Genomic DNA, 20,132 nt, shown 5'->3' with positions numbered 1-20,132 from the left:
GGGTCTTCGTACAGAGCATGTGCACCGGCCATCGCTGTTCCGTTTTGATCTCCAGAGCTAGTACTCTGTATCCTATACATCTTGTAACACCTTCCCGACTGCAGCCAAGCCTGATGTTCAGCTTGCAACATCATGTCAGACTCTCCTCAGCTTGACTCCTCTGGACAAGAGATAACCGATAACGCGACGTGCCGTGCCTTCCCCTTTGCCCTAGCTATCGTACGAGTTCCTACGGCTGGCCCTAAAGTGATCAGCATGTTGAACTTTCGGCGCATGCATCTTTCTTTGTATTGTCTCTCTTCTGCTCCACCCACCACCTCTCGCATGAAGTGACGTGACTCCCAAGCTGTATCGTGCTCTGCAGACATGTTTGTCTGTGTCATTGTATGGGGAGATATTTGTGTGCCTACATTCCTGATCCTCAAGCTGAGAAGCTCTGTGGGTACTGCCCACGTTGTTGTGTGCAGGGGATGGATGGTGTCCACACCATTTGACCATTATATTCACACTCACACCTCATCCTACACAAATCTTCTGTGAACTTCAGTTGCAATATGTCATGGGTGGCTGTGGTTCCAGGATACCAAGGGTGCGTGCACCAATATTTGATGGTCATTGGTAGTCTTGCCGCCCTCATTGCATGTTTGTCTGGATTGGGGTGATTCCATGCCACGTAGGCACGTATATTTGGGAGTTGGCTTTGGTTTGGTCCAATATATTTGTTGACTAGGTATCTCATGTCCAGTGTAGTGGTGAGCACTGGGGTTAGCAGTATAGCCGAGATTTTGTGCATAGAATGGGTGCTGTTGCATCTAACAGTGAAATGTAAGGTCTTACCAGAAACATAAGAGCTATCATTCTGCTTGAGTTGCACGAGAATTCCGGATGTTCACAATTCTTATTATTCTTGGCAGAAGCTGCATAGTCTTATCTGCGGTTATACTCAGGGCTACAAGCCTTCTACACCTTCCATATATTTTACACCTTGTAATGACTTACAATTGCTGATAAGACCCGTACCAGAAAGATGCAAATTCCTCGATGGACAAAGAAGGAAATTTGCTTATATAAAGTGGAGCGTCTAGAACTGTATATATACAGAAATCTATTTTAGGACGTGAAATCACGTGCCCCGATGCATCTTGACCCGCCATCACTACCTTTCTATTTGGGAACTAAGGTGCGATTTCTAACACATTGACACAGACAAACATGTCTGTGGAGCACCATACAGCTCGGGAGTCACATCACAACATGCAGGAGGTGGTGAGTGGAGAAGAAGAGAGACGATACACAGAAGGACGGATGCGCCGAAAGTTCAACATGTGTACCGATCACTTTAGGGCCAGCAGCAGGAACTCGTATGATAGCTATGATACATCGGGGAATTCGCCTGAAACTGGTATGACCTTGCGGCGATGACAAGGCATGAGAAGAACGGCAAGTGTTTGTACTTGTATATATGACCTTCCAATAGAGGGTAAGGATGGCGCCAGCCTGCAAGGCCGCATCACCATGACCCCGCTTTGTCAGCCCGCCGTTGGTCTGGTCCTCGTCTTACATGATCCCACCCCACTGGTCGCTGTCTTACCACCTGTTATCGCCGGCTCGGCCTCCTTGTCTGTATCTTAGGTGCGGGTATCTGCTGCTCCTCAATCTTCCGGCTTCAAGTTTTCATTGAGGGCTAGCGACGACCTGTCTTCGGCCTGGTTCGGGCATTCTGCACTGAATGTAAGGTCTCACATTTGAATGTTGAGGTCGCTGAGCTAGCAAGAGTGCTGCGCTTAGCTGGCAATGGTAGCCACTCCGTGATGGTTGTACGGTTGTTCTGCCGTCGTTGTAGGTAAAATGTATCAACAGCAATTCAGATTTTCAATAGTCTATGGCGAAGTTTCTGCAGCAGTAAGTTTTCGATATTCTGAGAACAGGAGGAGTGGCCATATTTTGATTTTTCCCGCAGTGCACGATCGGCATCCTATCGCACCCGGTTTCTCATTCTGCTCACAAATGGAGCCTAACTCGACGCAGCGGTCACTAGCATTTAGGCTGGCTGCATTTCTCACTTCCACCACCTCCGAGTCCACCCTTGACCATGTCAACACCACAAATATTTCCTTGTCCTGCCTGCCGCAGAGCTTTTTCAACCGAGAGCGGCTTACAGAGACATCTGAGGGCCTGTGTGCCTTACCAGCAGTATCAAGCCACTATGCTGCAGTGCGCACAGGCATCTCGGGCCTTGCGGGAGCCTAAGCGGTGATGCATCGCGCTGCCTACAGGGCTAGAACTGCCTGTGCAGACTCGGATGGTGTCTGTTGCAGGTCCCAGTGCGACTGGTGGCGTACCTTCTGTGGACGACGTCTCACCGGTAAGTCCTCATGCTCCACCTTCTCGGGCTCTGTTTGACATCTAGACAGATATCCGATTTTTCAATGCACCTTGACATGGATGTCGTCCCTTCCATGTCCTCCGATCTGACGGCTATTGAGCCCACGGCACCCATACCTACGTTCTACACTCCTGACGGCTGACCCATTCGGTCAAACCGTAGCCGCCTACCTGTATGCTATAGAGACTGGGTCCTGGAGGGTCCGGCACCTCTTTCGGTGGAATCTGAAGAAGAAGCCATCTCTGATATCTCAGGACCTGCACTTGTGAGCGAGAGTGTCATTCCAGAGGTGCCACTACTGCCGTCTTTTCAGACGGTTTGTACCACCCCTAATTCATTTGGTCTCATACGCGAGTATGCGCGTCGGCCCCTGCACGATCCCGAAGATGGCATCTCAGCGGAGAATCTTATGGATGGAGCTTACAGTCCGGTTGGCGCATCTCATGGTGTCAATCCCTCTGTCAGCAATCCCTCCATTACCCCATATTCACCTTATCCCAACCGCTCGTCATACTTGCTTGGGGATTATTACTGCAATGGGAGCACGACGAAATCCAAGTCTGACTTCAAGGAGCTGTGCAATATTCTCCAGGATCCTGAGTTCGTGCCTGCCGATATTAAAGACACAAAATGGGACACGATAGATCGGCAGCTTGGGGATGATGGACCTAAATCCATCTTTAGCACAGCAGATGGCTGGCGTGAAGGTTCAGTGAAGATTCGAATTCCGTCTGGCAAGAAGGGGGTCCAGGGAGCAGACTTTATAATATCGGGGATTTTCCATCGACCCCTGGAGGAGGTGATCTCGACGGTATTTGCGAGTGAGAGGAGCAAAGAGTTTCATTTCAAGCCTTATAGGCTCCTGTGGCAGTGTCTCGGCAGTGAAACAGCCCCTCAGGAGGTGTATGGAGAGATGTACTCATCATCAGCATTCTGCCAGGCACACGCAGATTTGCAGGCCAGTCCACCTGAACCACAATGTGGTTTACCCCGTGCCGTGGTAGCTTGTATGGTTTGGTCAGATTCCACTCATCTCGCTGAGTTCGGCAATGCCTCACTGTGGCCAGTTTATCTCTCTTTTGGCAACCAGTCGAAGTACGAGTGTGGAAAGCCGAGTGCCAAAGCATGCCATCATGTTGCATATATACCAAAGGTATGTCGCTGCTGCCAACTGGAGTTGTACCGGGAGCTGAAGGATAAAAACAGTTACCAGACAATATTCAAGACTTCATCCGTGAGCACAACGGGAAGGAGGCCACAGCGCAGATGTTGGCGCATTGTCGCCATAAGCTGATGCATGCCATCTGGAAGCTGTTGTTGGGGGATCACTTCGAGGAGGCCTGCTGCCATGAGATTGTGGTGAGGTGTGGCAACGGCATCATACGCCGGCTGTATCCGCATTTTTTCACTTATTCAGCAGACTATCCGGAGAAGTAAGCACGGTGATCAGAGTGTTGGACATAGCTCATTGAGGCTCACTGTGGTTTTCAGGGTACTTCTGGCAACAATTCGTGACATGAGTGGATGTCCATGTCCAAGATGTCTGATTGCAAAGAAGGATATCCACCAACTCGCCACCGTGACTGATATGCGCTGTCGTCATGACACTGCTCGTGTAGATGATGACGGGCATCACTCCAAGGTCCAGCAAGCCCGAAAGTTCATTTACGAGCTTGGCTACATTGTGAATAGTACAGTAGTAGATGAGATCTTGAAGGCAGAGTCATTGGTGCCTACTGAGGTGAGTACATCGTGCATGCAGAGTTCTAGAGATGTACATTGACTACGTTATGGTTAGAATGCATTTGCGGCACGACTGGCCGAATTTTTGACAAAATTTTTCGAACACTTTTCGTGCCCGATTTTTGGCACGAGTGGGAGCTGGGAGTATGGAAGCAGATCCTTATACACCTGATCCGCATCCTCCATGCGGTCAAGGGTGGTAAAGTGCAGGAGTTTGATGCTCACTTCCGTCAAGTCCCTATTTTCGGGCAGGACACCATTCGCAAATTCAGTGCGAATGTCTCAGAAATGAAGAAGCTTGCTGCAAGGAACTTCGAGGACATTCTTCAGGTGAGTTCTGCGACTCGCTGGTCTGTGTTCCATGTGTTTGACCTCTTTTTAGTGCATCATTCCGGTATTCGAGGGTCTTCTCCCACAGCCTTATGATGGTCAAATACAAGATCTGCTCTTTGTGACTGCACAGCTGCATGGTCTGCACAAGTTGCGCATCCACACAGAACACACGCTAACCATCACTGAGCAAGTGACCACGGATTTTGCTCAGCTCCTCTGCCGATTCAAAGTGACGACATGCACCGCATTTGATACTGTCGAGCTGCCTAAGGAGAAAGCTGCACATCTACGTCAGCAAGCCCGCGAGCGCAGACCAACCGCTGGTACTGCTTCTACAGTTGCTCACCCAGCAACATCAAATGTCAATGCTATTGACATCACCAGGCCACAGAGAAAGGAGTTCAATATGGACACATATAAGTGTCATTCTCTTGGTGACTACCCAAGGACAATTCGTGAGCATGGCACCACCGATTCATACACTACGCAGATTGTACGTGAATCATATTCTCTGAACCGAGTTGCAGATCTGATGCTGGAAGGTGTAGGGTGAACTTGAGCACTGCAAGGCGAAGCAGAGGTTTGAGCGCACGAGCAAGAAGGACTACATAAAGCAACTGGTGGCCATTGAATGACGACAGTCCAGGTTGCAAGACATGGGCGAGCGTATCAGCACACCACGATATGCTCGTGATGTGGTGGAAGGAATGGATCAGGAAGTGGTGTCAATACCCACAGATGTTCACTATCGCATTGCAGCCTCGCAAAAGGATCCTTCTCACATACCGACATGGTTGCGCCGTCATCTGGGTGACCCTGCCACCCATGTGAGTATCCACAGTACTGGCACTGGGCATGTCGTACTGAAAATTTTGTAGTTTTTCATGCGACATCTCAAGGATTTCCTGCTAGACATCATGTATCATCAAGAGGGTACTTGTTTGCCATTATGGACCGATGCTGATCGTGCACGAGTCACGATCAAAGATGATCGGATGTATGACCATAGGACACTACAACTCAACTACACGACATACGATGTGCGACATGAGCAAGACACAATCAATCCATCCACAGATCGCCGAGATGTGATGATGCTCGCAAATGATGACGACCCACATGCTCATCCATTTTGGTATGCCCGGGTGCTTGGTATATATCACGTCAATGCCGTCGACCTCTCACCCGATTCTCAAGCTGTCTCGCAGCATGTCGAGTTCCTATTTGTGCGGTGGTTTGGCATTGATTCTGACTGGTCTGGAGGATGGGCAGCTAGGTGGTTGGATTGTATTGGGTTTGTTCCTGTAACTGATGATGATGCCTTTGGTTTCATCAGTCCTGCTCATGTTCTGCGTGCATGTCACCTCATTCCTGCCTTTGCTGAAGGGCACACATGTAGTCTATTGATGACATCCCGCATAGCACGACGGGAAGCAGAGTCTGATGACTGGGAACATTTCTACGTCAATCGGTGGGTGTGCTATATAATATCTGCATCAGACAGCTTGACCGTTTCATCATGCAGGTTTGTGGACCGTGACATGCTCATGCGATATATCGGTGAAGCTATCGGTCATGCACCCATTCATAAATCTGCACCCACTGATTTTCCGATGGGTACCCCACCACCTGTGGACAGTGATGTAGCAGACCTCAGGAGTGATGCTGCAATATCCGGAGTTGCTGAAGAGCATGCAGAGGACCATGATGATGAGATGGAACTGGAAGATGATGACGAGGGTGCCGATGCCGATATGGATGTTGATGTGGAGGATGATTACGGTAACTTGTAGCTCAGCCTGAATTACGAACCATTCTCAGAGCGATAAGCCTATTCCTCGGAGGTGCGGCATGCTGTGCTGCCATCTGGACCACATGCTGCCTCGCAATCTGTGCCAATGCTACTGGAGATCAAACTAGTGCTGTGATGAACGTGCCCCATCTGGTATGTTCGATTTTCCTATGCCCTGCGCCATGCCCATGTGATGAACGTGTCAACAGCACGACCAAACCTTATTTTGTTAAATCGGTTTCAACAACGGGTGGATATAAAACCCCTTATCATCTGGTCCGGTGAGTTATCACTCATTCCGCAGTGTCACTGCCCTTCTTCTCCCCCATGAGCATCACCCAGCCCACCCCCATCTCCCACACAGGGCAGCTTGGTCCGATATCCACCACTCATCCGACCGCTTCCTCACTCACTGTCACTGATGTCGCCCAGACTAGCGACATCACTTCGACTGCCGAATGCACCAACACCCGTGGCCCCAAGCGCGCCCTTATTGATATCGAGCTCACCGACTCCGGATGCAAGAAGGCATCCAAGAAGAATCCTCTGGTCTATGAGGGGCACCACTTTGGTCGCACTGTGGAAATGTTCACCCTCATCACGATCATTATCAATGAGGGTGTTGCCTGCGAGCAGGCGGCCGGTGCCGAACTAATCTATTCAGAGGAGCAAGCTTATATTTTTATACTGTTGTGAACATGCGCTGACAACCTTACAGGCAAGACAAGAATTATCAGTCATATCTGCAGCTTGACACAATGATGCCGGGTTTGGTTGATGCTGTATTCCATGGCAATGTGCCCATCCATGATGCTGCTGCTGCGGTAAGCATTATACTAGATTCTGAGGCATACTACAAATGCTCAGTGCCTTGCAAACCCTGGTAGGTCCAGCATGGTGTCCGAGCGGTGCGCTCAGATGATACCAGCAGCTTGAAGAAGGCCGTCATTGAATGGCTTGCTGAAGACATCACAAAGTCAGGGATCCCAATCAATCTCACCACAAAACTGGGGAGAGGATTTAATCATCCGGTCACTGGAAAGCTCCTTTGCCCGGTCGTTTTGGACTGGAGTAACCCCGAGTAGGTCTTTCAAACAGATTCGAAAAATTAGTGTTCCTTATTTTTGATTTTAGCATGCAGTTGGAACTCAAGGAGGGCTGCGCCTACATTGAAGATCATCTCATCAACTCTTCAGATTGGCCTGCATTCCTCTACAGTGAATACAACCCTCAGATGCCATGGGTCGGGATGCTACGTGGCTCATTACTTCTCAAGGTCAGTGTTGACACCGTGACAGTTCCCCCTCTATTATGTTAACCACTGGCCGTACCTAGGGCTTCAAACATGTGTTCCTGAGCCCGACAGCTGCGAACTACGAGAGCGGCGAAGGGCGAGGTACTCGATCCGGCAATGCTGCACTTCACAGGATGACCGTGGTCACACCGGCGTCCATTGCCTACATCGCCACGCATGTATGTCTACTCGGTAGATTCTAGATCACTCTTATCTGACTGATATTCTAGCTTCTCTTTGCCCTATCCTCGAGCTGCGTTTTCAACAAGTTTAATGTGGATGTAGATTTGGTGGGCTTTTATCGGAGCATTAAGGGTTTCTTCTATGATTCCGAATGGGCTGATGAGGCTCAGGATCTTCTGGACTGGTGGAACCGGTGAGATGCACTTTGGTTGTGTCATGTTTACAAGGCTAATGACCATGACTGCCTTTCAGCCAGATCTTTCCCGCTCTTTACCAGGCTCCTGCCACCACGATGAAGGGCAGCCATCAAATGGCATGTATGCATGCTGCGAAGACTGCGCATGCCATTGCCGCCTAACTGGAACTGTAAGATCTCGGTATCTCGATATTTTTATGATTATATACCCAGTAGCCCCGTATTGCTATAAATGGAATTTATTTATTCATTCCGAACCAATGTCTGAGATCTGGCTGACGTTGACAAGGATGATCACCTATGGTAGCACAATAGTAAACAGCCAGATCTGTGACACCTTGGCAGTCTGTGCCAATTTCGATGGGCCTTGCCCATCGCTGCATAGTCTTACATGCGAAGACATTTGCACTACCAGCTCACAACACCGTGAAGAGCTTGCAAGAGCTTCTACACTTGTGAAAGGCTACAAGACACCCAGAGACTTTCCGGTTCTCACAATTATTACTGTTCTTGGCAAAGGTCACATAGTCTTATCTGTGGTTGTATTGCCGACTACAAGCCTTATACATCTGCCATATATTTTATACCTTATAACAACCTACAATCGCTCACAAGACCTACGCCAGAAAGATGCAAATTCCCTGATGTAGGGTACAGGGGAAAGGCACGGCGCGTCGCGTTATCGGCTATCTCTTGTTCAGAGGAGTCAAGGTGGGAACACTCTGACAAGATGTTGCAAGCCGAACATCAAGCTGGGCTGCGGCCGGGAAGGTGTTACAAGACGTGTAGAATGCAGAGTAACTCCGGAGATCGAAACAGAATAGCAATGGCCCGTGCGCATGCTCTGGGCATAGTTATACCATAGCGACGAAGACCCACAAGATATGTACCAGCACGACACGTCAATTGTAAGCTCTTACACGCGGTTACAAACTCGCGTCACACTTGGTCACGCTTGTCAGCGCTGCAAGCTCAAACAAAATCCAGGCGAATTCCCCGATGAGAGGAGTGGTATGTGCCCTCGGTGTGGCATCTGCACCTGATGGTGTTCCTAGCGCATCCTCTTCTTCATTTCTTCTCCTCTCATTGCTGACCCTCCCCCTCCCCCTTTTTTCTTCTCTGGTGATCTGTTTAATACTCAACCATCTTCATGGGTGGAAAGCTGAGCCAGGCTGGTGGATGTGTGTGTGACATCCAGAGAGCTGCACCATGTATATCTGCCACAAGGAACCTGTCATGATAGTATCAATGTGCAATGAGTTGGTGCATTTGCTCGCTCATACTATGCCCAACTGTTGAGTTGAAGTACCCCCCTACTTGGTGGTCATACTTGTGTTACACATGGTAATGCACCCCAAATGGCTGAAGGCATCACAGCGCAAGTGACTTCAGTGAGACATGCACAAAATAAAAGAGACTCATTCAATATTTGGCTGTTCACCATTAAGCTCAAAGACTGTAAATAAAGGATATCATGGTTGTGTTTACAGTTTCAAATGGAAATAACTGTATGACGGCAGATCCTGTTTTCTTGAGCAAGATACGGTACCATGAAACTGGAATTATGTGAGAAAGATATCAAACTATGTCAAAGAGACACATACATGGATGCAATTGGGTGGCTCCAGTCCATCCTCTGCTCAGGAGGCATCGACATCCATGCATTGAAGATATTAAACCAGTAGTGACGCCCACTGCGTGGCAGCTTCACATCCAGATCAACACCAACTTCCACACTTGTGAGAGCAAGGAACCCGCGATGATCCATCACGGCAGGCAATTCGCCCGCGTACAAGTACCGCGTGCGGAAAGTGCAGTACCGCTTCTTATATTCAGTGGCATCAAACACGCAGGCTTTTCCGAGTGGCACACCACGATTGCGTGCAATCTGTGCAATGGAGAGGCCGCATGTGCTGTCAAGTGGTGCAAAGAACTCCTCATATGTAGTGGTCCATTCCGCATCAGCATACCAGCGCACACGGACCATCTGTGGTGTGTGGAAGATATTCGACCTTATGTCATACCGGCTAAGGGGAGCATATTCTGACAAAGGGTTGAGCAAACCTCCAAATGCAGAGACAGACATGATAAACAAACCCGCCAGAGCTATAGCTGGTACACCATGTGACACTTCTGCACAGGACTCTATCAGATCCGCTGGGAGGATACCATCATGCAAGAGCTCAAGCTTTCGGCGAGGCTACATGTGAGGTATTTCGAAAAAGTCCGGAAGCTTTGTAAAATTGCACGCACTGTCACCTTTGCAACACTCCAAATTTCCGCACACTTCACCAGATCCAGAGAACCCTCCCCATCAAGTTGCATAATAGCCTGGGAGAAGCCGGAGCCTGGTAGTGGCCCGTAGTCGTACATGCGGACGGTGACATACCTGCGACACATCGGGAATGAGCTATCGCAGTGCGATGGGCTAATCACCTACTTGTAGGGGAAAAGCCACGTTTCGGGCTGATTGGTGTGGCAAGTGCACCCACAGTACGTACGGGAGGTCGGGCCCCGATTATCGGCGACAGACTGGGGATATGTTGGTGGATTGATGTATTCTGTCATGGCCAAGCCTAGGGGTGAACTTCAAATTGAACCAGACTATTGTCCTAGGTGGAATGAAGTACTACTACTCTGCTGCACCGTCACGGTCAGGGGTGGGCATGACGTCATGGTAGGTAGGTAGGTAGGTAGGTAACCGGCATTGGTCCCATTCAGGAACGCCGCATGCGCTCCAGTATTCCAAGCGGATTGGCGAGGGACTTCTCAACATCGATGACACCTTGTGCGACGACGGCGACAACGAGATTGAACGCTCTACGGGCAGATCCAGTTCGCGGAGCAGTGGTACGTGCCTTCGGAGTACGGACAATGACTAACCTCGCGAGCATGACTTCATCTTCTCGCTGGCGCTCGGGTTCTTCGTTAAACGGCATCATTTAGTGCTGTTACTATTTTCTAATGGGCTGCTGCTCTTGCCGCATGGTGTCTCGACCTCTGTTCGGATACCCACCTCGCAGCAATGTTCCGGTACATGAACGTGCGCCAGTAAGACGTCTACATGTCATATCAGACATTAACAGTGTGATATCCTGTTAGGCGTCACAACGTCTATCAGTACGGACCAATAAGAATTTACAGTGACTTCTCGAATGCGATCAACTCCTCCAGCTTGCCGATGCTCGTATTCTGCACGTCCGCACTAGCAAGCGGACCGCGAACAAGCGTATTCCCATACCCGAAATGCTTCGCAACCATCGCCTTGATACCCCCAATGCTGCCCAGCTTCCCAAGCTCCCAGTCGGCGTTGCTCAGCAGCGCCTGGATCTTCTGCGCCTCCTCCAGCTTCCCCGCCTTATACAGGCGGTACAGTTCTGTATGAGCTTTTGGCGCGATGTTGGGAAGGGCGCCAATGAGCCCTGCGCTGCCGCAGACGAGGCCGGGTAGGAAGACGTCGGATACTCCGGGGAAGGTGGCGAATTTCGAGGCGGGAACGGAGGACGTCAGACGCTGTAATTTGCCGATCATGCCACAGGAGAGCTTTGTACCGACGATGTTGGGATGCTGTGCGAGAGCGCCAATGATGTCAGAGTCCAGGTTGAGGCCGGCGGTGACAACTGGAAAGTTGTACACCATGGTCGGGATTGGAGACGCATCAGCAACCTGTTATGTTTAAAATAAATAAATAAACATGTGCTTATCGGCCAGAGAAATGGACCGCACCTCCCGATGGAATTGCAGAATTCTCTCTGGCGTCATCTGGGGAGGCCATAACCCAGGCGTCAGAACGAGACAGAAAGCAGCGCCTGCCTCAGCAGCATCCTTGCATAATTTCTTCGTCTCGCGCGTAGATTGACCCCCGGTCCCAGCAATAATGACGACTTGCGAGAAACCGTTCTCATCAAGAGTCTGCCTAGTAACCCGGATCGTCTCCTTTCTTTCATCATGAGACAGGTGCTGTGCCTCGCCGTTGCTTCCCTGAACGAGGATCCCCGTTACCCCACCCTACAACATCCCAGACAAACGAGATTGGTGAGCACGGCACAGCCGAGCAATTAATAGCGCATGCCTGAGCAAGTCGTAGAACGTGCGACTTGATAGGAGGAATGTCCAGTTCCTCATTCTCGTCGAAAAACAGGACTGCGGGGACGTAAACACCAGAGGGAGGTGGGACGCTGTTGGTCATGTCTGAGGGGGAGGGTCTAACTTCGAGTCATACGGTTTTATCGCTATCTCGCGCGAATCGCGATATGGTGAGCTCGCGGACATACTCCGGCGGCAAGCCCGTAGGGATTCCGCTGGGATGGTGGATCTGTGAAGTGGAGGATCATGAGACAGGCCGTGGACGATACTTCGCCCGTGCGTGTATGTGACCTGATAGCGACGGTCCGACGCGCCACCACTTGGATGTTCGCCAGATTCTTGGGGTTGAACCCCTTACCAGAGCCAGCTTGAAAAAAGGTACGAAGGCCTGCGATACCGGCATCCCGACGAATGCTGTAAAGATTTCCGTCAAAGCTGATGACAAGGACAACTTTTGTCGTCGATGCACGAGAAGATGGGATAAACCACAGTAAGAAAAGTTACTTACCTGCTTATGATCCCTTTTTACATCATTCAAACTCAGATAGTCCGAGGATTATACTCTGTGTAGTGCCAGTAAGAAACTTTGTTTCCTCTTGCCGTCGCTACAACGTAAGCCGGACTGGGCAGGTCCTCTGTGGTCAGACTGATGTTTTTGCAGGGACTTTGTCTGTTACGCTCACTCAGGTTATACGGACAGACGACCTAGAGGATTGGGTCTGATCATTTTCCGGGAGCAACTTCATCGTATTGAACACAGGGACCACCGCCGCTGATGTACTCTGCACTCCGACGCATCGCATCCGCTTTCCCGCTAAAAAAGGCCCTGGCGTATGGCTTGAACACAGCTCGTCGGCGAGCGGTGGTCTTGCGGCCCGTCCACAGGCAGTTCAATACCTTTCTGACATCCCGCAGCCTCCGGTTGAACCGTCGCACTGCCTCGTCCCTGGCTGCACTACGACGCATTCACATACGCGCCATTTCCTACACGTCCATTCCGAGATTCGTGCTCAGGGCGTTCCGTGTACCGATTGCCGCAGGCGCAGTAGGTGCAGGGGGATTCACGTATGCTAATTACCGATTCGAGGGTGAGTGTTGCGTTTCGTGCGAGGTTGCAGATATGAATGACCTCTGTACTGTGCAACAGAGTTCCGCAAGAAGTCAGAGGACTGGATCTCATCTGTACAGGACACTGCTTCAGACATCATAGACTCTGCCTCGGAAGCAGTCAAGTCCGTCTCGTCGCGTGTCTCTGACGTGAAGCTGCCCACTTTTACAGCTCCCCAGTTCTTGAAGGCCTTCATCTCGTCTCTGGAGCACAGAGGACAGCGGAGTGACGGAGATCATGATGGCGGCAGTTCTAGTGGTTCAGGGAGGGGACAGCCAGATGGGGACGAAGCTGCAGCTCTGGCCATGATGATGGCGGCTGCGACATTGTCTCCTTCAGACTCGACTGCGATAGACGGCAACGGGTTGACCGCAGATGCACGTCAAAACGGCCTGATGCATTTGACGAGGAAGCTCATCGAAATCAGGACCATGTTGCTCAGCATAGATCAGAGTGATGCGCTTAAATTACCTAGCATCGTCGTCATCGGGAGTCAAAGCTCCGGGAAGAGTTCAGTGCTTGAAGCCATCGTTGGACACGAATTCTTACCAAAGTGCGTTTATTATTACCTTATCCGTTGTACTTGACTTATCGATTATGAAAGGGGCAACAACATGGTGACACGTCGACCTATCGAGCTTACGTTGATCAATACTCCCGCAGTGAACGGAAAGGAGCCAGAGGAGTATGGCGAATTCCCTGGCCTCGGCCTTGGAAAGATTTCGGACTTCTCAAATATTCAACGTACCCTTACTGACCTCAACCTCGCCGTGCCTGCTTCCGACGCTGTTTCCAACGAACCCATTGACCTTCGAATATACAGTTCCCGCGTGCCCGATCTTACTCTCATTGACCTGCCTGGTTATATTCAGATCGCTTCCTTGGACCAGCCAGATTCACTGAAGGAGAAGATCGCAGGCCTCTGCGAGAAATACATTCGGGAGCCCAACATCATCCTTGCCGTGTGTGCCGCCGACGTCGATCTTGCAAACTCACCAGCGCTGCGAGCAAGCCGGAAGGTCGACCCTCTCGGCCTGCGGACCATCGGTGTGGTGACGAAGATGGATCTCGTGCCGCCGGATCAGGGAGCCTCAGTGCTATCGGGGAACCGGTACCCGCTACATCTTGGTTATGTCGGCGTGGTCTGCAAGCCATCGGCAAAGCAGCGGCGGGCCGATTCGACAGCACTCGTCGTGCACCGGACCGAGAGTGAATATTTCCACATGCACCGCGAACAATTCGGAAGCTCGTCCTCGCTGATGGTTGGCACCGACACGCTGCGGCGAAGGCTGATGGAGGTGCTCGAGTCCTCCATGGCGTCGTCGCTGCACGGGATCACGAACGCGGTGCAACTCGAGCTTGAGGAGGCGCAGTACCAATTCAAGGTGCAGTACAACGATCGGCGGATCACCGCCGAGTCGTATGTCGCGGAGACGATAGACGCGCTCAAAGCGCGCTTCAAGGGGTTCACCACTCAGTTCCGCAGGCCGCACGTGCGCGCGCGTCTCAAGGCGATGCTGGACGAGAAGGTGCTCAATGTGCTCGAGCAGTTGTACTGGTCCGACAAGCGCGCGGCGGAGCTCAGCGCGCTCGCCGTGGACGCGCGGGTGCGCCCAGAAGACGTAGAGCCGTACTGGCGGTACAAGCTCGACGCGGCGTCGTCGCTCCTCACCAAGTCCGGCGTCGGGCGCGACGCGACGCTGCTAGTCGCGGATGGGCTGCGCGCGCTGATTGATTCTATCGCGGCGGGCGAGCCATTTACGTATCACCCTCGCGCAGCGGAGCGCCTCATCCAGTTCTCGCACCAGATCTTGCGCGACCGCATCGGCATCACGTCAGACCAGGTCGAGAACTGCATCAAGCCGTACAAGTACGAGGTCGATGTCGACGAGCGCGAGTGGGAGACAGGCCGCACGCAGGCGGTGGAACTCTTCGACCGCGAGATGAAGATGTGCGAGGGCAAGCTGGTTGAGATCAGGAAGAAGGTTGGCGGGAGCCGCAGGCTCAGCAGCCTCGTATCGTACGTGCAGAGCTTGGAGGAGAAGGAGCGCGAGAAGAAGCAGCGGCGGTTGACCGCGACGGAAGAGGAGAGCGCAGGAGCGAGCAGCGAAACCAACGGCGACGACTACCGGTACCCTCCCGCGCAGATCCTCGACGGTACGTCTCCCCTCATCTCTCAACGCCTCTCACTTCTAAAATAGTGGGATGACACCTAGCACGGACCGCGATGCTCTGCAGCGACCGCATCAGCATCCTCAAGCTGCGTCTCGGCGCGCTGAAGTCCAAACGGTGCAAGGCGGGACCGCAGAACGACGTGCTCTGCCCCGAGATCTTCCTCAACGCCGTCGCGGACAAACTCGCTTACACCTCCGCAATGTTCATTAACATCGAGCTGCTCGACCACTTTTTCTACCAGGTGCTCTCTCCACTATTCACGCTCACGTAGGACTCAGATACTGACTGTTGGGTGCAGTTTCCCCGCGAGATCGACTCGCGGCTGCTGTACGACCTCGACCGCCGGGAGATCGTCGAGTTCGCGCGTGAGAACCCGGTCGTCCGGCGGCATCTCGACCTCCAGGAGCGGAAAGACAAGCTCGAGGAGGTGCGTCCTTACTTTCACGCTTGTTATTCCTCATCGACCTATTTTGCAGGTTATGAAGCAGCTCAACAGCCTCGCGACGCTCCGGCCGGACGTGCAGCAGGCACCACGGCGGCAGCGGGGGCTCTTCGGGGGGATGTTCACTTGATAGGCCTGCCTCTCAGGCATGCGAGTACGCTCACACTGCTTCCGATTAAACTTAAGTGGCTACGCTCAGGATGGGGATGGTCGGCTGTATTGGATTAATGTTGTACGATCGTTACTGTTCGCTTAATATACCTCCCTTCCGTTCAGGCATATTATATTCCTGTACTTGTCCGAACTCGGATCCTCGTCGGTCGTGGGTAATATCATTAGGGGAGATATGCAATGTATGCTGGAAAGTCTATAGCTTCGCCTTTGCTCTCGATGCCTGTGAGAGCGCAACGGTGTGAGCGGGCAAAATGTTTGTAGAGTACGGACGGTGAACCGACCTTCAGTACGCCGTCGAGCTTGGTTGCAAACATGATGTTGCCCTTCGTTTTCAGCTTGCCGGTCATGAACGCCTTCTGGCCGTCGAGCTGTAGATCGACCGTTAGCCATCAGCCCGCACAGATGCGATCAGTTGGGGCCAGGTGCACGACATCGCGAAAAACTTCACGCCAAAAAAAACGGGAAAATTGGAAAGCGCAGCAGCGATGCGAAGGGTAGGAGATCCAGCAGCCCACCTTGCCCAGCGCGAGCTGCTCGAACGTCTCGTCCGAGAGCATGATGGTGACATTCGGCTTCGCCGTGCCCGCGCCCTTGTGCACCGCGCCGAGCGTCTTGAGGTCGATCGTCCACGTCGCCTCCGCGCCCGCGTCGTTCTTCACGTGCAGCTCGAAGATGCCGTTCGTCTGTGTGCGCCGCTCAGTACCGGCGAGGAAGGGGGATGAAGGGGAAGGGACGCACCTTTTTGAGCTGCGCCTTCTTCTCCTCGTCGCTGTACGCCGCGAACACGTCGTTCAGTGCGACGAGGATGTCGGACGCCTGCGGCCGAGCCCATCAGTGCTCCGGCTCGTCGTATCCTGTCTTAGTTTAACCATTCGCACCTTGAACCCCTCTACTTTGAGATCGGACATGGTGGGCAAGCGAGTGTGGCCGGGAACGAGGGGTAGTGGTGCAAGGGAGGAGAGAGAGGAGTAGATATGTGGTGTACGTACCACGGCGGGCAGCGCCAGCGCGCTCTCATGTGATATCGCACTCAACCGCTGCAGGCTCACGCAATTCAGGCGAGAAATACGAGAAAGCTATTACACGGATATAATAGACGGTGCATACGCTCAGGCTCATACTACAGCACGAGAGACAGATGAACACTCGAGGCTCGCAACTACTCGTCTTCCTCGCTCCCCCCCTCTCCCTCGTCCTCGTCCGCCGCGCCGCTGCCGCCCTTCCACTCGCGCTCCCACAGCGGGATACCCTCCTCGTCCGCATGCGCCGTCGAGACTGTGAGTGCAGGGTGCTCCGGCGCGAGGACGCTCCGCGCGAACGTCAGGCGCGTGACGAGATCCTGGCGGTCATTAAGCAGTGTCCTAATATACTCAATCGCTGGCGGGTGATGGGATAACACCGTCAGAGGGCGCACAGCGCAACGACGACAGCAAGCGACTCACTCTTCGACAGCACGACGTTCTCGCTGCGCGGTCCCGCACGCCCATCGGCGGTCTTCTCGTCCTCGCCTCGTCGCTTGCGCTTCCGCGCCTTGTCCTCGCGTCCGCCGCCCGAGGCCGAACTGGCATTCGCATTCGTGCTCGCATCCGCCGCGCTCGCCTCATCGTCGAGCCGGATTGCTTCGCGCAGTGCCGGGACCGCATCGCAGAGCGCCTCGTACCCCCGGCGGATATTCGCACGGCGCTTCTGCTCACTCTGGATGTGATTTGCGCGCTTCTGCGACGGCGAGAGCAGCGCGGGCTTCGACGGTGCCGCAGGGACTGCGGATCTTCGGGCGGACTGCGATGGGCGCCGAGCTTTCGCTGGGGCGGCGGCGGCGGCGGAGGGAGTATTGGCGGGAAGAATTGGAGCAGAGGTATCCTCTGGTGGGGTGGGGCGTGCTCGTTTTGCGACGGTGCCGTCGCCGGCACTGGATATTGAGCCGCCGACCTGGTGGTCCCGTGGGAGCGCACGCTTGGATGTGGAGGCTGACGAGGGCGGTACAGATGGGCGCGCAGAGACGTTCAGTGAGGCTAGGGTGAACGCCGACGAGGACGATGTTGGCTGATCGTGCTGCTGCTGCTGCTGGGGACGGTATGACGAGAAGGAGTAGGGGCTGTGGCGGTCGTACCGGCCGTGGTTGGACCGTGCGGGGTCATGGGCATCCGGGGTAAAGCTCGGCCAATGCGACACACCACTGCCGGAGCGGCTCGTCCCCCCTGTCTTCGCACTCGCACTCGCGCTCAAACTTGCAATGGCGCCCCCGCTACTACTCCCACCGGCCGCAGCGGTGGCCGCCTTGCTGCTAAGAGGGGCGTTGGCAGCACCGAAGGAAAGAAGCTCCTTGGTCGCGCGGGCGAGAGCCTCCTTTCCCTGCTTGTGGGGGATCTTGTCGGCGAGGGCGGGGTGGAAACCGCGCCATTCGACAGAGTCGTGGGCGTGGTGGTCGAGGAAGCCGTTGAAGAGGCGGGACTCAGCGGCGGTGAGTAGGTGCTGCGACATCGAGCGGGGAGGGCGAGACACCTTATTTACCCCGCACTCCATTCCCCCCTCGTGATTAAATGTGCCCGGCTGTCCCCGCCCCACTCCGGCCGACCCGACCGATTGGCGGCCCGGCCCCCCATTCGGTCCCCGGCCTCCGCGGCCCTGCTACGCCTCCGGTGCACCTCGGCCTTCCCCCGGTCTCTGTGACCTTCGCTTCCGTGACCGCCTCCGAGTCGGTGTCCTCTGCCAGGCTGCTTTGCTCGTCTCCTGCGCTCTATCCACCACTCTCGTCTTCAAACCATGCAAGCGCGACCGCGCTGTCCCACATTCCAACACCCGATGTGGATCGACATTAATTCTGGCTTGGCCAATCGTCCGCGTGCTCAGGCTTAGTACTGCCGGATGAGCGAGTCCTCGAGCCTCATGACACCTTTTGGTTTCCGTTTGAGATGGATCTCTTCCTGCTGCGACTGCATAGCGTCGGACGTCCGCAGACACCGACATCCTCCGCGATGACGATCGCAGGCACCCCCAGTGGGTGCTGTTGCGGCGCTCGTGCATTGCTCGTACACTCTACATAGTAAATATTGTCTCAGTCGCCAACCTAACCCCACATATTCACATTCGATACAACCCTTCGGAGCTTCACCAACTGCAGATCATCGCCGTGCATTACCTGCCGACCAGGAAGAAGTTACCGCGGAAAGGATATTTTGGATATTCGTCGCGACTTTCCCCAACCTCGGCCTAGGCCTAACACCCGAAGCCGTTCTCTGCGTCGTCGCGCATCAGGAGACGGTCCCCATACCTACGGCATTTACCAGGCAATGCACACGCGCCACGATGCTGCTGCGCCTGCTGCGGTGGGAGCTGCGTCCTCACCATCAAACTAGAAGCATCAAGAACCGAACGTAGTCTGGTCCAATGCGGCCGCCCTACGCATATGCACCATCGTTACCTTCTTCAACTTCCATAATTGGCCTAACGTCTAGCACTCTAGAGGACGGTACGACGTCGACAACACATGATTCACTTCTTTGTAGGTCCTTTTAAGAACCTGTCTCTAGCAAAGAATGTTGACGCGATACGTGCGATGCGCCTCAGGCCTTGTTGACGCAGACATCAGACAGGACCGCGAGCGTGGAATCGAAGAGTATCGAGGTGTCGCCCTCGATTACTTTATGCTCCAGTGCGATAATTACCGCCGAAGTCCCGACTGAGCTACTGCAGGTATTAATGCTATAGAGCCTGAGTTGAAGATAGCCTCTAGACTGAGCGCACGCGGCTCCCGAGGGCGCATCCTGGCCCTGACTGCCTTGAGCATACCTGGAGGTGAACTCTCAGCATTATTTCGAAGCACACAAACATGGCGACGAAGGAGGTCGCCAATAATTGCGCAGACTTTGAATGTCAATGTTAGTCCATGTGTACCGTATCAAAACATGTGAGTTCATTCAGAGTATTGCATACTGTGTGTGTCACAGATGCGCATGCAACTCTTGAGTGGTGACGCGCGTGGCGAGTATGATAGCATATATGTATGTGGTTCAAACCAAGGCAGACTTGGGCGAACTCGAAGACAAGCGCGGCCACCAGGGTAGGCGCGAAATTGATGGTTGCTTCGGGTCAACGTCGATAACGATGTTTAGGAGGAGCGATATATATTTTATACCATTTAGTTAACCTACAAATGTAAAACCAGCCCGAGTAGTCCTGCATGCGATCGTGAGATTGCAGAGGACAAGCAGGAAATTTCG

General features: G+C 53.1%; 13 protein-coding genes across 13 annotated transcripts; 8 read left to right on the top strand and 5 right to left on the bottom strand.

Moving 5' to 3' along the window:
* Positions 1–2,302: 2,302 nt before the first annotated feature.
* On the top strand, positions 2,303–2,528 carry SCP_1301320 (hypothetical protein; the record flags this gene model as incomplete). The annotated part of the gene is made up of 2 exons (XM_027763429.1): positions 2,303–2,365; positions 2,415–2,528. 2 exons carry the CDS (start codon positions 2,303–2,305, stop codon positions 2,526–2,528), a joined length of 177 nt encoding a protein of 58 aa, XP_027619230.1.
* Positions 2,529–2,795: 267 nt separating this feature from the next.
* SCP_1301310 (hypothetical protein) lies at positions 2,796–5,097 on the top strand (the record flags this gene model as incomplete). Its single annotated transcript, XM_027763428.1, has 6 exons — positions 2,796–3,539; positions 3,593–3,819; positions 3,878–4,127; positions 4,262–4,459; positions 4,512–4,955; positions 5,011–5,097. 6 exons carry the CDS (start codon positions 2,796–2,798, stop codon positions 5,095–5,097), a joined length of 1,950 nt encoding a protein of 649 aa, XP_027619229.1.
* A 249-nt stretch (positions 5,098–5,346) lies between these two features.
* On the top strand, positions 5,347–6,255 carry SCP_1301300 (hypothetical protein; the record flags this gene model as incomplete). The annotated part of the gene is made up of 2 exons (XM_027763427.1): positions 5,347–5,933; positions 5,988–6,255. The coding sequence occupies 2 exons, from the start codon at positions 5,347–5,349 to the stop codon at positions 6,253–6,255; spliced, it is 855 nt and encodes a 284-aa protein (XP_027619228.1).
* Positions 6,256–6,581: 326 nt separating this feature from the next.
* Positions 6,582–6,950, top strand: SCP_1301290 (hypothetical protein; the record flags this gene model as incomplete). Its single annotated transcript, XM_027763426.1, has 1 exon — positions 6,582–6,950. One exon carries the CDS (start codon positions 6,582–6,584, stop codon positions 6,948–6,950), a length of 369 nt encoding a protein of 122 aa, XP_027619227.1.
* A 62-nt stretch (positions 6,951–7,012) lies between these two features.
* Positions 7,013–8,089, top strand: SCP_1301280 (hypothetical protein; the record flags this gene model as incomplete). Its single annotated transcript, XM_027763425.1, has 6 exons — positions 7,013–7,078; positions 7,142–7,335; positions 7,389–7,530; positions 7,590–7,727; positions 7,779–7,924; positions 7,984–8,089. The coding sequence occupies 6 exons, from the start codon at positions 7,013–7,015 to the stop codon at positions 8,087–8,089; spliced, it is 792 nt and encodes a 263-aa protein (XP_027619226.1).
* Positions 8,090–9,419: 1,330 nt separating this feature from the next.
* SCP_1301270 (hypothetical protein) lies at positions 9,420–10,495 on the bottom strand (the record flags this gene model as incomplete). Its single annotated transcript, XM_027763424.1, has 5 exons — positions 9,420–9,483; positions 9,532–9,970; positions 10,025–10,127; positions 10,181–10,316; positions 10,368–10,495. 5 exons carry the CDS (start codon positions 10,493–10,495, stop codon positions 9,420–9,422), a joined length of 870 nt encoding a protein of 289 aa, XP_027619225.1.
* A 149-nt stretch (positions 10,496–10,644) lies between these two features.
* Positions 10,645–10,869, bottom strand: SCP_1301260 (hypothetical protein; the record flags this gene model as incomplete). The annotated part of the gene is made up of 2 exons (XM_027763423.1): positions 10,645–10,747; positions 10,811–10,869. The coding sequence occupies 2 exons, from the start codon at positions 10,867–10,869 to the stop codon at positions 10,645–10,647; spliced, it is 162 nt and encodes a 53-aa protein (XP_027619224.1).
* A 196-nt stretch (positions 10,870–11,065) lies between these two features.
* Positions 11,066–12,116, bottom strand: SCP_1301250 (Probable 4-hydroxy-2-oxoglutarate aldolase; the record flags this gene model as incomplete). Its single annotated transcript, XM_027763422.1, has 3 exons — positions 11,066–11,593; positions 11,654–11,935; positions 12,000–12,116. The coding sequence occupies 3 exons, from the start codon at positions 12,114–12,116 to the stop codon at positions 11,066–11,068; spliced, it is 927 nt and encodes a 308-aa protein (XP_027619223.1).
* Positions 12,117–12,788: 672 nt separating this feature from the next.
* On the top strand, positions 12,789–15,868 carry SCP_1301240 (Protein msp1, mitochondrial; the record flags this gene model as incomplete). Its single annotated transcript, XM_027763421.1, has 6 exons — positions 12,789–13,101; positions 13,161–13,674; positions 13,726–15,278; positions 15,338–15,537; positions 15,595–15,723; positions 15,773–15,868. The coding sequence occupies 6 exons, from the start codon at positions 12,789–12,791 to the stop codon at positions 15,866–15,868; spliced, it is 2,805 nt and encodes a 934-aa protein (XP_027619222.1).
* A 237-nt stretch (positions 15,869–16,105) lies between these two features.
* Positions 16,106–16,820, bottom strand: SCP_1301230 (Fatty acid-binding protein; the record flags this gene model as incomplete). Its single annotated transcript, XM_027763420.1, has 5 exons — positions 16,106–16,132; positions 16,194–16,280; positions 16,428–16,595; positions 16,651–16,728; positions 16,791–16,820. The coding sequence occupies 5 exons, from the start codon at positions 16,818–16,820 to the stop codon at positions 16,106–16,108; spliced, it is 390 nt and encodes a 129-aa protein (XP_027619221.1).
* A 251-nt stretch (positions 16,821–17,071) lies between these two features.
* On the bottom strand, positions 17,072–18,393 carry SCP_1301220 (hypothetical protein; the record flags this gene model as incomplete). The annotated part of the gene is made up of 2 exons (XM_027763419.1): positions 17,072–17,289; positions 17,355–18,393. The coding sequence occupies 2 exons, from the start codon at positions 18,391–18,393 to the stop codon at positions 17,072–17,074; spliced, it is 1,257 nt and encodes a 418-aa protein (XP_027619220.1).
* Positions 18,394–18,452: 59 nt separating this feature from the next.
* SCP_1301210 (hypothetical protein) lies at positions 18,453–18,731 on the top strand (the record flags this gene model as incomplete). The annotated part of the gene is made up of 1 exon (XM_027763418.1): positions 18,453–18,731. The coding sequence occupies one exon, from the start codon at positions 18,453–18,455 to the stop codon at positions 18,729–18,731; it is 279 nt and encodes a 92-aa protein (XP_027619219.1).
* Positions 18,732–19,299: 568 nt separating this feature from the next.
* On the top strand, positions 19,300–19,595 carry SCP_1301200 (hypothetical protein; the record flags this gene model as incomplete). Its single annotated transcript, XM_027763417.1, has 2 exons — positions 19,300–19,414; positions 19,480–19,595. 2 exons carry the CDS (start codon positions 19,300–19,302, stop codon positions 19,593–19,595), a joined length of 231 nt encoding a protein of 76 aa, XP_027619218.1.
* Between the last annotated feature and the right edge of the window lie 537 nt (positions 19,596–20,132).

Source organism: Sparassis crispa (assembly GCF_003851025.1).
Source record: "Sparassis crispa DNA, contig_000012F, whole genome shotgun sequence".
Classification (NCBI taxonomy): Eukaryota; Fungi; Basidiomycota; class Agaricomycetes; order Polyporales; family Sparassidaceae; genus Sparassis; species Sparassis crispa.
Note: the sequence above shows the minus strand (reverse complement) of the source record. Positions and strands in the feature narration are given on the sequence as shown.